We start from the raw sequence: 15,021 nt of genomic DNA on the forward strand, positions 1-15,021 counted from the left end.
ATTCTTACCTAAAAACCAGTTTCAGTCATAAGAGTGAAGAATTTGTATTTAAAAAAAAAGAATTGTATTAATTTTGCATCTCTCAAACCCAAGACATTCTGTTTTATTTCTCCCTGTCTTATACACACACACAGAAACCTGCCATATTGTAGAGCACCTTTCAGTCTCCTAGACGGTGCAACGTTATCCAAGTGAATGGAGCAGAAGTCACACTGCTTGGTTACAACATCCAGAATCACAGGGCCATACGTCATCACAGTAATCTGAAAATATGTTCTGATATTTACTACCATTAGTCTCTATCCAGCTGGAGTTGAATCAAATAAGATTTTTATATGCAAAAGGAAAAAAGAATCAAGCTAAAATCAAAAAAGGGGAATGTACAAAAGCATGTTTATAATCATATAATATATATGAAAAGAAGTCAAGTTTGACATGCCATGTCTATCCAATCTATTACCAAGTCCTGACTAGTTTCCACCTCCATATTTCTCAAATCTCTCTCTTTTCTCCAGCTCTCCCACAGAATCCGATCCACCATATTCTCTTGTGAATTAGTATAAATACTGTCCTGACAGGTCTGTCTTCTTCCTCTCCAATCCTTTCTCCATCTTACAGCTAAAGTAATCTTTTTACTTTATTGTCTATTTATGGCTCACTGAAAACTGTGTGATTTCATGTCTGCTATGTGCCTTTGCATTCATGTTCCCTTTGTCTAAAACGCCCTTCCCTACACCTCCTGCACCTCTGCCTGAGGAACTCAAGTTTGCCCTTCAAATCCTGCTTAACCACCCTTTCCTCTGCAAAGCCATCTGTGACCGCCACTCCCTCCTCTGTGCTCTGTCTGCACCTGTACCTGCTTCTTAGAGGCAGTGTTTGAGTCTTATTTATATCCCCCGTGCTGACAGGTCAATATGTTTTAATTGACTTGGATCACCTCAATGGGAGTGATGAAGAAAACCTCTGTGGGTGTTGAGAAGAGGTGAGGGAACAGTAGTCAGCTCAACTTGGAGTTTGCAAGAAGGAAGAGACCCAACAAAATTGGGGTCCCCACTTGTACCATTTACAGCTGCTGGTGAAATTGGGGTATTTCTTCCCCACCTAATGCTTCTGCAGTTATATCATAAAGTAACTTTGATATGAAGTTTTATAAATGCAGTCTTGCACTTTGGACAACTGTTGAGGGATCTGTCCATTTTATATATCAAGGGATGGCTGTATTTTGTCTTTGCAGACACTGCTGACTCTGTTTATTTTGGTTGCGTTATCGGATGACACTATTGGGTACCTTTCAGAATCTGATCCGTGCTGCAGTTTTGAGGTTCCCATTTAACGCCTCTGCAAAGACTGGTTCCATGAATCAAGGGTAACCTTGGGCAGCACAGAAATCTGTTTAACAGGGCCCACATACACGGCCATGTGTGGGACCTGACGGGACAGATGGTGATATTGGCAATCAGAACCTTGTTTGTTAACAGTGATTGCAACCACCGCCCCCAGCAGGACTTTTCACGTGGCAGCAGACACGCTGCAGGTGGTCGGAGAGAGGTGCCTGTGCAGCAGCCCCTCAGGGGTGGTGTGTTTGAGCCTTGTGGGCTCCCAGGGCCTCTGAACAGGTGTGTGGGGGTGGGACACTGGCCAAAATAGAAACCGGTTTCCTGGTTATCCCGGCCAGATTTGGAATGCTGTGAGTGGTATTCCTAACTCTTGTTCCAGCCAGTTTTTCAACAAAGGTAATGATCCCAGATGTCTAGTGTGTTCCTTAAATTGATCGATTCCAGACTCCAAAACCACCATGACCCCACTGCAGCCCCGCAGCAGCAGAAGACTTTGGTCTGTGCCCCCGACCTCTGGCTGAACTCCAGGACTGACGAAAGCAGCCAGGAGGATTTTCTCCTTTTTAAGAAATAGTATTTAAAGAAGCTTATCAGGCCCTGACCAGTGTGGCTCGGTGGGCTGGGAATTGTCCTGCAAAGTGAAGACCACCAGTTCTATTCCCATTCCTGGTCAGGGCACATGCCAGGACTGGGTTGTTCTCACCGCCTCTGACGTCACGTCTTCAGAGAGGCCTTCTTGGACAAGCTCTGTGCCAGTAACTAGGACGGACTTCCTTCGCATCCCCGGTGTCCTGTATGCCCTCTCTACGACACCGTGCTGCAGCATTTAATCTACGCTGCCAGCACTTCCGAAACTACCTCTTAAAACCTTCTCAAGTATTGTTTGTCTCCCTGACTAAAATGTAAGTTTCCCAAAAGCAGTTGCATGGAACCTCTGTCGTGTTCCCTACTGCGTCTCCACCGCCTGGAATGGGGACTAGCACGTGAAGAACGCCAAGCATTGGTGAAATAATTACAAAAGAAGCCAGATATCAGAGGAAGTAAGTTCTTTAGCTTTAGGGAGAAAATGATGACAGTGGTGAAGTGTGATCCCGTCAGTTCCTGGTAGAAGTTGTGTCCCTGACTCAGTGATACTGGGTACAGGGTAATCACTCAGAGGCACAAAATATAATAGATACTCGAGATTCACTTTTTGTTGTTTGTTTTATAGTTAAGAAAGGTAAAATTTAGAGAGATTACCAACTTGTCCACAAAGCAGTTCAGTCAACAGACACGGGGTCAAAGACGCGGTGTTCTGACTATTAGTGCATTACCTTTTCTACGATTGTCCATTTCTCAAGCTTTAAAAAGTAGAGTATTTTCTAGGGGAAAAAGGCCAGAATCTACCTGGTTCACTTCATCATTCCTCAAGGAAAGAGAAACGAGGCAGACCACTTGATTTATAGCATAGTGGGAAATTTTTACTAGCCACTGGATATATTTTTTGCCTTTTCTTACTCTTTATAAGAGAGGGAAGAGGAAGAAGAGGAAGAGAGTAGGAATAGTGGGAAGAGGAACACAAGCAGAGTAGAATGAGGGTAGGAAGGAAAGGAGGGGAAGAAAACTCACTCCTTCTGAGGCACTTTTTGGAGTTCAAGGAACCCTGGTCCTTCCAGTCTAGAGGAATTCAAAGAGATCAGGAAGGCAAATGGAAACATTGTAGTGGAAAAATTTGGAGAAGTTCAGAGTCAAGGAGACAGCGAGCAGAAGACAGAGATAAAAGCTGCAAGGGTGGAAATTAAGAGCTTCAACTCCTGCAAGCTCCCAATGGATGCACAGGACAGACCACCTCAGTGTGAGGGTCCACCCCACTCTCTAACCTCGAGCAAAGACCGAACCTCTGTTTCCTTGTCTGCAATATGCGCCACCCCACAGGACTGTTTAGAGTAATCAATGATATATTCCATTTTGAGAACTTAGCTCAGTGCCTGGCACACACATGCCGGCTGTCATCATCATCATCATCATCATCTGCTTATCGTCTGTGAGCCACAAGGGCATAGATTTCCCTATATCCTGTGATAATTTCCTGGATCATGGGAAAATATAACCATATTTCCAAATTTGCACGTGTGTATACATTTTCATTTTCAGACAACTTCTCAGCTAGACAGCCAAATCTCCAACATCTACAGGGCTAGAGCTGGGGCGATTTCTTCCGGAATCCCACCCAAGTGTTTCCATTCAGGAGAAGTCACTGAGCAACCAAGGCCATTTCCAAAGGGAAGACAAATCTAGGGAAAAGGCTAATATAAAAGGCCAACAGTGAACAAAAATGGAATTTAGGTAGGTTTTTGAAGTGCTGCTTCAAATTGAGAGTGAGGGAAAATTCACAAAATATAAAGATAGGCAAACTGATCATTTCCTCTGAAAATCAGTAATGCAGTGCACGACTGTATCTTTGGAAGACAGGCCTATCTGATGACTTGTTGTCACAAGGATTTCTGACATTTCATAAGGGTTTTATCCAAGATAGGCCATCTAAAAGAAAATGTACACTTTCTTGAAAGCCAAAATATTAAAGCGCGCACATCTTGCACTGTTAGATCTCCCATACAACATAGTGTTGAGTGAGCATCTCTGTACGTACTTTGCATTAGAGAGATTGCAAGTGGTCAGATTAGCCAGGGCCAGGGCTGCGGCTTCCTTAACCTCTTCATTGTCACTTTTTAGCAACTGAACCAACTGTGGAATCCCTACAGAAATAAGAAAGGTAAACTGTAACTTTACCAACATCCACATCACTAGAATATAGTAACCTAAAAATGTACAAAAAGGTCTTCCTGGTTTGCTTACCCTGGTGATTGAAAAAGTCTTTGCTGCCTGAATTCTCACACATTGCTGAGACAGCTTGGGAAGCAGCAATTTTAGTCCCATCGCTTTCAGAGCCTAAAAGGGCTACAAGGCATTTTTCAACCTCTTGTTCATGAAAAAGTTTTCTGTTTTGAGCTTTCAGAAGCGAAAAGAAAAAAGTTAGAATTTTGCTGCAAAAACTGTCCAAAGTATGATAGGAATTCAAACTATTTGCTGGCTTTAGTCACAGAGTCTAAACTACACACAAAAAATATCTATTTAACCTTTAGTTCACAGTGGTTATGCAAAATGAGTCAGGGATAGTGCTCTCTCTTCTGTTCCCTTATATGATACCAATACTAGGGCAAAGCAAATTCTATAACAGGAAAGAGGAGAGTTTTAGCTTTAGCAAGAACTTATTTAACAACAGCCAGGTGCCTGGCATGGTGCAGTGTTCACACGTGCTATCTTCTCACTACGGACAAAGAAACACCTGTTCACTTGATGTTTACTTTAAACACAAACCCAATATTTGAAGAGTAACTAAGATCTATGAACTGGTGAGCTGGAGAAAGTGCAAATGAGTAATAAGCTTGATTCCATAGTTTATGAGTTTATATAAAAATCATAATCATCTTTTATCTTAAGGTACAATAGATGGTGACATATCAAAAATTAAATTATTTAATGGCTAATTATCATAAACACAATCTTAACATATTAGCGTAGTTTTATATTTTCAAACAAGTAAATTTAAGACTTTAAGCACATACCATAATAATTCACACCTCATTATAGAACACTAAATTAAAAACCAAAGTATTTTATTGTTCTTTTCATTCCCTAATGTTTTTCTCTTGATTTCAAAGACTTTACTTATTTTTATTTTTAGAGAGACGGGAAGAGAGGGAGAAAGCGAGAGAGAGAAACATCAGTGTGAGAGAGAAAATCAATCCGTTGCCTCTCACTCCAACCAGGAGTTATATTAGTTACATATATTTTGACTAATTGTGTTTTTCAGAAATACTTTTAGAAATGACTGCAACTAGGTTTTTATTTTGAAGTTAATATATGATTTGTCTTCTTTCAACAGTAACTTTTAAACTGCCCCTTTCACAGTTGTATCACAGTTAGACGCTGCCATATCTGCAGATGCTTCTGGGCTGGGCTCCTCTGACACACAGGTGTGTGCTGAGCAGTCTGTCCATAACTGGCACGAGCTAAATTCCTAACGCTTCTGTTCATTTGTCTTAAAGCAATCAGGACCCATGTCCTACAATCCTATCATTTTAATCCCTTGCTCCTTTGATTTAAACTTAGAATTCAGGCCCTAACCAGTATGGCTCAGTTGCTTGAGTGTCATCCCAAAATGCAAAAGGTCACCGGTTCAATTCCAGTCAGGGCACATGCCTGGGTTGTGGGTTCTGCTCGTTTGGGATGTGTACAAGAGGCAACTGATCGATGTTTCTCTCTCTCACATGATGTTTCTCTCCCTCTCTTTCTTCCCCCTCTCTAAAAAATAATTAATAAAATGAAATTTAAAAAATTAAAATAAAATTAGAATGCAGGCAGGCCATAATGGTTTCATTAAAAAGCTGCAATTAATATACTTAAATCTCAACTACATGGCTTCTAAAATGTTTTACAATGTATGCCATCCTTGTTAGTTTTTCTGAATAAACAAGACCTGAAATTTTCCCAGAGTCTCTGAACTAAATTGCTTAGACTTAAAATTAAGGCTTCCCTGATGGCTCTAAGTCAACCACACTAAACAGAGCACCCTGAGTGCGGATTCTATTGGGAAAATCAGCCAGAAGAATTAATTTGAAACACTAAGTTTGGAGAATGTGATTGTTGCACTAAAAAAAATACATATGCAATTATTGGGAAAGATTTTTAAATAATTTAAATACTGCAGGCAATTAGTTTCTCAACCCTGCTGATATGTTTTTTGTGTACATTTTCACTTATTAAAAACAAACTTAAAAATAAATAAAAGATTTTGCCAATAACACTTTGGACAAGGATTTGATCTCCAAAATATATAAAGAACTCGTACAACTCAACACCAGGAAGACAAACAATCCAATTAAAAAATGGGCAAAGGACCTGAACAGACACTTCTCCATGGAAGACATAGAGAAGGCCTATAGACATATGAGAGGATGCTCAGCATCAGTAGCCATCAGAGAGATGCAAATTAAAACCACAATGAGATACCACTTCACACCTGTCAGAATGGCCATCATAACAAATCAACAAACAACAAGTGCTGGTGAGGTTGTGGAGAAAGGGGACCTTAGTGCACTGTTAGGGGGAATGCAGACTGGTGCAACCACTGTGGAAAACAGTATGAAATTTCCTCAGAAAATTAAAAATGGAACTGCCTTTTGATCCAGTGATTCCACTGCTGGAATTATACCCTAAGAATCCTGATAAACTACTTCAAAAGAACCTATGCACCCCAATGTTCATAGCAGCATTATTTACAATAGCCAAGTGCTGGAAACAGCCTAAGTGCCCATCAGTAAATGAGGGGATCAAAAAACTTTCGTACATTTACACAATGGAATACTACACAGCAGAAAGAAGGAATTCCTACCCTTCCAGACAGCATGGATGAACTGGAGAGTATTATGCTAAGTGAAATAAGCCAGGCAGTAAAAGACAAATACCATATGACTTCACCTATAAGTGGAATTTACTAAGTGATTAAGTGAATTTACTTATTGGTTATTTAAATGAATAAGATGATAAATTTCATACTATGCGTATTTTACCACAATTAAAAATAGTAATAATAAACCCTGGCTTGTGTGGCTTAGTGGGTTGGGTACTGGCCTGTGAACCCAAAGGTTGCCAGTTTGATTCCTGGTTGAGGTACATGCCTGGGATGCAGGCCAGGTCCCCAGCTGGGGGCGTGCAGGAGGCAGCTGATTGATGTTTCTTTCATACATCAGTATTTCTCTTTTTCCCTCCCTTCCCCTCTCTCTAAAAAATAAAAATAAGTATTTAAAAATAAAAGAATAACCTCATTTCTTTCCTTTAATCAAAACCTGCTTCTCTTCTTAAAGTTCCTATTTCTGTGAGTGTACCATTCTACTTCTGGTTTTCCAGGCCAGAAACCTGGCCTTGTCCTAGACATCATCTACTCCCTCCCCCAATGCACATGTCATTCAACAAGCAATTATGGACCGTCCAGTGTGCCAAGCACGGTGCTGGTGATTCTCCTTGCCTCTGAGTCCATCCCAAGCACCACATCTTTGTTTCAGGGCACCCTCACCTCTCACCTAAGTCACCCCAGCAATCCCCTTCCTGGTTTTTTGTGCTGGTCCTGCACAGTTTTAATCTCTTCTCCACTTTGCAACAAGAGTGCTCTTTCTTTAAAAAGTGAAAATCTGTAATAACCTCTCCTCTCTCTAAGTCAGTTCAAGGATCTTTGTTGCTATCAGTATAAAGTTCAAAGTCTTTAACTTGGTTTACAACAGTCATTAACATTTGACTTTTCATTACTTCTACAACCTTAACTAACCTTAACTCTCAGTTTGCTGCTGCATTCCATTCACTAACCATTCTGAGAACTTTCAGTTCCACAACTCCCCCTGCTCTGCCCCTCTCTGGCCTCTACACACACTGTTCCTGCCCCTTAGAGCACTGCTGGTCCTCCCCCATTCCACCAGGGGCTCCTTGCCCAGCCACCTTCTATTACCTACTCCAGGTTCTAGCCTGAACAGGTCCTTCCTAGTCAGGAAGGCTTATCTGATCCAAGTCTGCATTAGGTGACCCCCTTGAGCGACCTTGTCCTTTCATCATCACATTTAACACTGCATTGCAATAGCTGGTTTACTTGCCTGTTCTGGCTTTATTGACACCAAGGGTGGCTCAATAATCATTAATAAATAAGTCAATAAATAGGCCCAGAGAGGCTGTAGTTCACTCATAGCACCGCACCGAGGTCAGTGCAGTGCCGGCAGCGGAATTAGTAGCAGAACTAAAATACCAGGAACTCTCCATGCAGTGCCCTTCCCACTGCTGTGTCACATGTGGGTGACAGACTCGAGAAACTCGCCACCCCGAGAGGGGACAAAACAATCTTTGAACGGCCCAGCCACACCAATCCAAAGAGAAGTTGAGATACGTGAAAATTTTAGGGGTGACATTGTCCTTGTCTTCCCACTGTCCCATCTTTGGGTCTCAAATAGCTAGAGTCTGTGACAGATAGAAAACAGAACTGACCAGATATAATAAGGTCTAGTTCCATTGGGCAGAATACTGAATCAGCCAACTTTTGCCAATATTAGAAACCTTAATTTTATAGCCTATTTTTAGATATGGCACATACAATGTAACTCAAAAAGGCACTCTGTATCAGCTATATACTGGACAGTGAAATTTGGCTTATTGTATTAAAACTTTGTCTTGAAGAAATCCAGTATGTGTTGAAAATGAAATGTTTCCCATAATATACACATAGACATGTATACAGATATGAGTATATATGTTTAGAATATAAATCACTTAAACTAGTCAAAGTTGTTATCATTTATGTGAGAAGTGATGAGGAAGGGGGAAAATAAAGTTATATCTTTTACTAAATCATATGCTCCAAATATTCATAAATTAAAACTGTAATTTTATCTTCAGAGCTTGTGATATAATTAACCTCTCATATTTTACAGATTTTTTAGAAGATTTACTTATTTGTTTTTATTTTTTAATTTTTATTATTATTTTATTTTTTAATGGCATTTTTTATTGTTGTTCAAGTACAGATGTCTCCATTTCCCTCCCTCCAGTCCCCCCGTCCCACCCATCCTCAACTCCCACCCTCAATCTTACCCTCCTTTGGCTTTGTCTGTGGATCCTTTATACATATTCCTTGGTGACCCTTCCCTTTTTTCCTCCTGTTATCCCCTCCCCCCTCGCCTCTGGTTATTGTCAGTTTGCTCTTTATTTCAATGTCTTTGTAGAGAGAGGGAAAGGGAGGGAGAGAGGGAGAGAAACATCAATGTGTGGTTGCCTCTCATGTGCCCCTTACTGGGTACCTGCCCCACAACCCAGGCATGGGCCCTGACTGGGAATTGAATCAGCAACCCTTTGGTTCGCAGGCCAGCACTCAATCCACTGAGCCGCACCAGCCAGGGTGAATCATCTTTTCCATATTTATGTCAACCTAGTTTGCCACTGAAATGAAATTGTATTGCATATACAGTGGAAGCACATTATTTTTCACAGCTCTGTAGCGTGGCACTGATCCAGCTGAAATTTGAAATTACTATGTAGATATCATTCCAGATGTGGGTTTATTGAAACAGCATTTTCAGGGTCATAAGCAATGTGTTCATTCTGCATAATTCCAAAAATCAAGAGAAATAAAGGCTTAAAACAATTTAGGATTGAATCATTTTTAAAAGATAGGGTTATAATTAAATCATATTCAGTTTATTATACCCCTGACAAAGCAATCTCTACTTTAACGCACTGGCGTTGAGATGAATTCTGGCCTTAAATAGTAAGTAGAGCACTATTCTCAAATGGTCATTTAAAAACAGACAAATATTCAAGTGTTCACTAGAACTAATCAAATCAAGAATACAAAGGGAGTATGTATACTTAGTCTATATAAATTGAGACGTACGATCATAAGCTGCTTTAGTAATTGCTTTTGCTGCATTCTTCTGAATATCAGGAACTGTGGAGCTTTCTGCAAATGCTAAGAGCTTCTTAAGAACCCCTGTCTGTTGAATCATCATAGTATCCATATCTTCAAGGCAATTGCCAAGCACTGAAAGTGCTTCTATATGAAGGTCATTAAATTCCTAATAGTAAAAGTAAACACAGCTTTATAAAGTTGTACTAACAGAAATTTATACATTCCAAATTTACACATAGACTAAGGTCAGGCAGAAGACAATGTAATCCATTTTGTTGGGACAGAGGCCCAAGGAAACGCTTCTGTTTATTAACATAGCATCACTCTCCCTAACCATTTGCCCCATCTTTTCTCATTTCCCCTAGTCCAAAGTGTTTTGCAGATAAAAATAATTACTGAAAACTTCCAGCAATGGTATCCAAGTGAAGGTGCTTATACAACCTTCTACTGACAACAATTTTAAAGTCTGAAGAAAATACTTTTTGAAAAAGCAGACAAATGAAAAGTGAATTTTCCTTAAAATCTCCAACTGGTAGAGGGAAGTATTATGAGTGTGTGGCTTTCTTGCCTGAGGAATCTCCCAAATCCCCAGAGCAGTGGAAAACTGCAGCCTTTCCTGAGCTAGAAATGTAAGGTGGGGATCCTTAAAGAGAGAGAAGCACAGAAAGGATGCGCTACCATCATGGTGTTCCACACAGCATTGCTTCTGGTCAAGTTCACTTCACTGCAAATGCAGTGTGGCAGTGGGCCCATACTCATGGAGGTCACTGGCCTTACCCTGGTCCCCCTCATCCTAAAGCAGCTGGCTTGATAGAATGACCTTTTTACGATTCAGTTACAGGGCCAGCTAGGTGGCAATATCTTGTAGGTCCAGGGCCAGCTTCTCCAGGAGGCTATATAGGTTCTGAATCAGCATCTAATACATGATACTGTTTCTCCCACAGCCAGGGTTCACGGGCCCAGGAATCAAGGGGTGGAAATGGGAGTGACACCAATTATTATTACCTCTAGTGACCCACTAACAAAATTTTTGCTTCCTGTCTCGGTGACCTTATGCTCTGATGATCTAGAGGTCTTAGTTCTAAAGAGAGAAGTATGTCCACCAGGAAACACAGAAAGAAAAGATTGCCACCTGGCCACTTTGGGCTCCTTATGCCTCTAAATCAACAGGCAAAGGGAGTTTCTGTGCTGGGTGGGTGACTGATCCCTACCACCAAGGGGAATTGGACTCCACAGTAGAAGCAAGAAAGAGTTTATCTAGGAAACAGGAGATCCCTTAGGGAGTCTCCTAGTACTATCATGCCTTGTGATGAAAGCAGATGGGAAGCTACAGGAACCCAATCCAGGCAGACTACTGATGGCCAGACCCTTCAGGAATGACATGTGGGTCACTCCACCAGGCAAAGAACTAAGATGAGCCGAGGTACTTGCTGAGGGCAAAGGGAATATGGGAGGAGTACTGGAAGAAGGTGGTTCTCAATACCAACTATGACCACATGACCAGTGGTAGAAATGAGGCTGTAATTGTCATGAATATTTCTCCCTTATTTTGTTATGAATGTGTGTACATACATCTTTAATTTCTGCCCTCTCTTATTCCCTTACATAACATAAGAGGTATGACTTTATGAACTGGTATTTAAGCATTGTTATTTTACGTGAGAGTACTTAAGTTATGGGATATCAAGGAGAAGAGTGAACGTCCTCCGAGGACTTTGCACCCTATTCTGGGGAAGTGCCGGCGCATTTCCAGTTGTACACAGGTGCCCGCGTCATGTGAGGCCGCAGTGGGACCCTGCTACTGTCTATGTGGAGATGGACTGCGATTTAAGGAGATGTGCGTTGGTGCCAAACCGGCAGGAGCGCACCTGCGATGGTTAATTTGCGCTTTGACTTGGCCCGGCCACAGTGTGCGGATGTTTGACCAGACATGATTCCAGATCTCAAAAATTTAATTATTTAGATGAAATTAATACTTAAATCAGTAGACTGAGTAAGGCAAGATTACCTTCCATAATACAGGATAAATTATTCTTCTTGTTTTACCCTAGAGAAACCTATGGCAGACCAAGATTAAAAGACTAATTCTAGCCATTTCAGGAATTCATGGAGATCATAAGGAATAACTTAAAAACCTAAATCTTCTTCTAAACCAGAAGATTTTAATTGAGGTATAATTGACATATCAACATTATATTAGTTTCAGGTGTACAATATTTGTGTATATTACAAATATCTCCACAGTAAGTCTATTCCACATTCATCACCTTACACAGTTACAAAAATTTTTTTCTTGTGGTAACTTTTAAGATCTATTCTCTTAGCCACTTTCAAATATGCAATACAGTATTCTTAACTATAGTCACCATGCTATACATTACATTCTTATGACTTATTTATTTTATAAGTAGAAATTTGTATCTTTTGAACTTCTTCACCCATTTTGCCCAACCCTCACCTCTGGCAACTGCTATTATGTTTTCTGTACGAGCTTGGTTTTCTTGGTTTGTTTTTTACAGAGTCCTTATGTGAGACCATATGCATTTGTCTTTATCTGTCTGACTTATTTCACACAGCATGATACCCTGCAGGTCCCACCATGGTGTTGCAAATGGTAAGACTTCATTCTTATTTTATGACTGAATAATATTCCACGGCATGCAATAATAATATTAAAATTATTCTATGCTATGGAATATTTTATACATATATGTGTGTGTATATATATATATAAAAAGATATATGCACACCTATGTTTATATGTATATAAACATAGGCCAGAAAGTTGAGTTAGTGTTTACATTTTCTTTAGAGAAATAACCAGAAGTGGAACTGCTGGGTCATATGGTAGTTCTACTTTTAATTTTTTGAGAAACCTCCCAGAAGATTTAAAAAATTATTTTACAATGGCCTTTATCATTAGTCTGATTTAATCATGCTGATAAATTATGTAGCAATAAGCAAATTAATCCACTATACTTAGTACCATGCTTAAATATAATAAAATTTCATCTTAAAAATATTCTACAATTCACATTTTATAACAATATTTAAGAGAGATACATTTTCCCATGGACAGCTGAATAAATGTTATAAATACCTTGGTTTCCAGGATCTTAATAAGGTGGTCCATTCCTTGATTGTCTCTTAGCATCGCTCGTGAACCCTTATCATTTGTAATAACATCTAAGGTTTTGAGAGCCAACAACTGAATCACTGGGTATTCTGACTTCAAGAGCTCCAGTATAGAAGGGACTGCATTCAGTTCTTGCAGCAGAGCTCGGCACTGAAAATCCTGCCATGAAATACAAATGAGCAAATAAGCAATTTATAAAGCGAAATATAGCCTCAAGAATGGAGAACTTCTGTTTTCTAACAAAGAATATTCTAAGTTATAATTTTCAGGGGTATTTTTTGTTTGTTTCATGAATTACTTTATTGTTATTCAATTACAGTCGTCTGCATTTTCTCCCCACCACTCCCCCCACCCCAGCTAAACCCACCTCCCTCCCTTGCTTCCACCCTCCCCCTTGGTTTTGTCCATGTGTCCTTTACAATAGTTCCTGAAAACCCTTCTCCCCACAGTCCCCTCCTTCTAAGTTATAATTTTCAAATCTTTTTTCTTTTAATTAATTAATTTATTTTTATTCAGTTACAATTGTCTGCATTTTCTCCCCATCCCTCCACCCCACCCCAGCCAGTCCCACCTCCCTCCCCCTCCTCTACCCTCCCCCTTGATTTTGTCCTTGTGTCCTTTATAGTAGCTCCTGTAGACCCCTCTCCCCACTGTCCCCTCCCCACTCCCCTCTGGCTATTGTTAGAGTGTTCTTAATTTCAATGTCTCTGGGTATATTTTGTTTGCTTTTTTTGTTGTTGATTATGTTCCAGTTAAAGGTGAGATCATATGGTATTTGTCCCTCACTGCCTGTCTTATTTCACTTAGCATAATGCTCTCCAGTTCCATCCATGCCCATCCAAAAGAACCTATGCACCCCAGTGTTCATAGCAGCACAATTTACAATAGCCAAGTACTGGAAGCAACCTAAGTGCCCATCAGCAAATGAGTAGATCAAAAAATTATGCTACATTTACACAATGGAATTCTACGCAGCAGAAAGAAGGAGCTTATACCCTTTGTAATTTTCAAATCTTTTCTAGAGTCCCTTCCAAAATAACTGACAAATAAAGGTAAGCAAACTCTCAATTGACAGCACCAAAATACTCGTTTTAACTATGCAGACATCGCCAATAATAGGAAATAAACATGATCTATGACTTTTGCAGTATCAATTGTTTCTTTATTATACAGCAGATTCTTATTACTATAAATGGTGTTACAACAAAAGCTATGCATAACGAAATTCTTTTCATACTCTCTGTCCTGTTTCACATAGTATTTGATAAAATGAATTGATGGCATCCGTTCCTTATCTTCACTCGGATGGATTGTCCATGAAATGCTCCTATGCACGCAGTGCTATTAGCAGGCCCTGTGCGTGGAAATGCACATCAGGCTTAGCTCAGACACATGACCTTTATTTAGGACATTTACAACATCAAGGGGTCATTAGAGGCTAGACAAATTGCTCTGCACTGTGTGACTGCAATTTCATGTGTGTGAGTGGGGCGGGGGGCGGGGAGGTTGGTCAGACTGAGCAATGCAGAAAACAAGACAAAATGCCGTGGAAATCTCCCTAAATCTGACATTTTAAATGAAAACATAGTAAATGTAAAATAATATTAAAGGTGGAAAAGGTTCCATTTCCATCTTAATTTTCCTCTATCCATCCTTCAACTGCTAATATTCAGCTTCCTTCAGACAAAAAAATTTTAGGTTTCTGTTTGTTTGGGGTTGAATTGTATCCTCCCAAAGTATAGGTTGAAGCCCGAACCCTCAGTCCTTCAAAATGTGACCTTATTTGGAAACGGCGTCATTGCAGATGTAAGGAAGGTCCTAGTGGAGTAGGGTGGGTACTCAATGGTTCCTTATTAAATTGGTGTCTTTAAAAAAAGAGAGAGAAACGACAGAGGGAGAGATTGCAGTGCTGCAGCTGCAAACCAAGTGATCCCAAGGAGTGACGGCCGCCATCAGAGGCTGGGAAGAGGCAAGGATCGGTTGTACTCAGAGTCCCAGAGGGAGCATGGCCCTGCTGACGCCCTGATGTCGGCCTTCCAGCCTCCACAGCTGTTAGGGAATCA

The 15,021-nt window shown here is 40.3% G+C and overlaps 1 protein-coding gene across 6 annotated transcripts in view; it reads right to left on the minus strand.

Annotated features, from left to right (window-relative positions):
- LOC112316864 (armadillo repeat-containing protein 3) overlaps positions 1-15,021 on the minus strand; it is a 75,583-nt gene that overhangs the window by 30,813 nt on the left and 29,749 nt on the right. For all 6 annotated transcript variants that reach the window (XM_053923365.1, XM_053923368.2, XM_053923366.1 and 3 more), the window contains 4 exons: positions 12,923-13,117; positions 9,808-9,988; positions 4,173-4,325; positions 3,967-4,072 (listed from right to left, as the gene is read on the minus strand). In XM_053923365.1, the coding sequence (XP_053779340.1) occupies positions 3,967-4,072; positions 4,173-4,325; positions 9,808-9,988; positions 12,923-13,117 (635 nt within the window). The remainder of the gene's footprint in view (positions 1-3,966; positions 4,073-4,172; positions 4,326-9,807; positions 9,989-12,922; positions 13,118-15,021) is intronic.

Source organism: Desmodus rotundus, chromosome 4 (genome assembly GCF_022682495.2).
Source record: "Desmodus rotundus isolate HL8 chromosome 4, HLdesRot8A.1, whole genome shotgun sequence".
NCBI classification, from domain to species: Eukaryota; Metazoa; Chordata; class Mammalia; order Chiroptera; family Phyllostomidae; genus Desmodus; species Desmodus rotundus.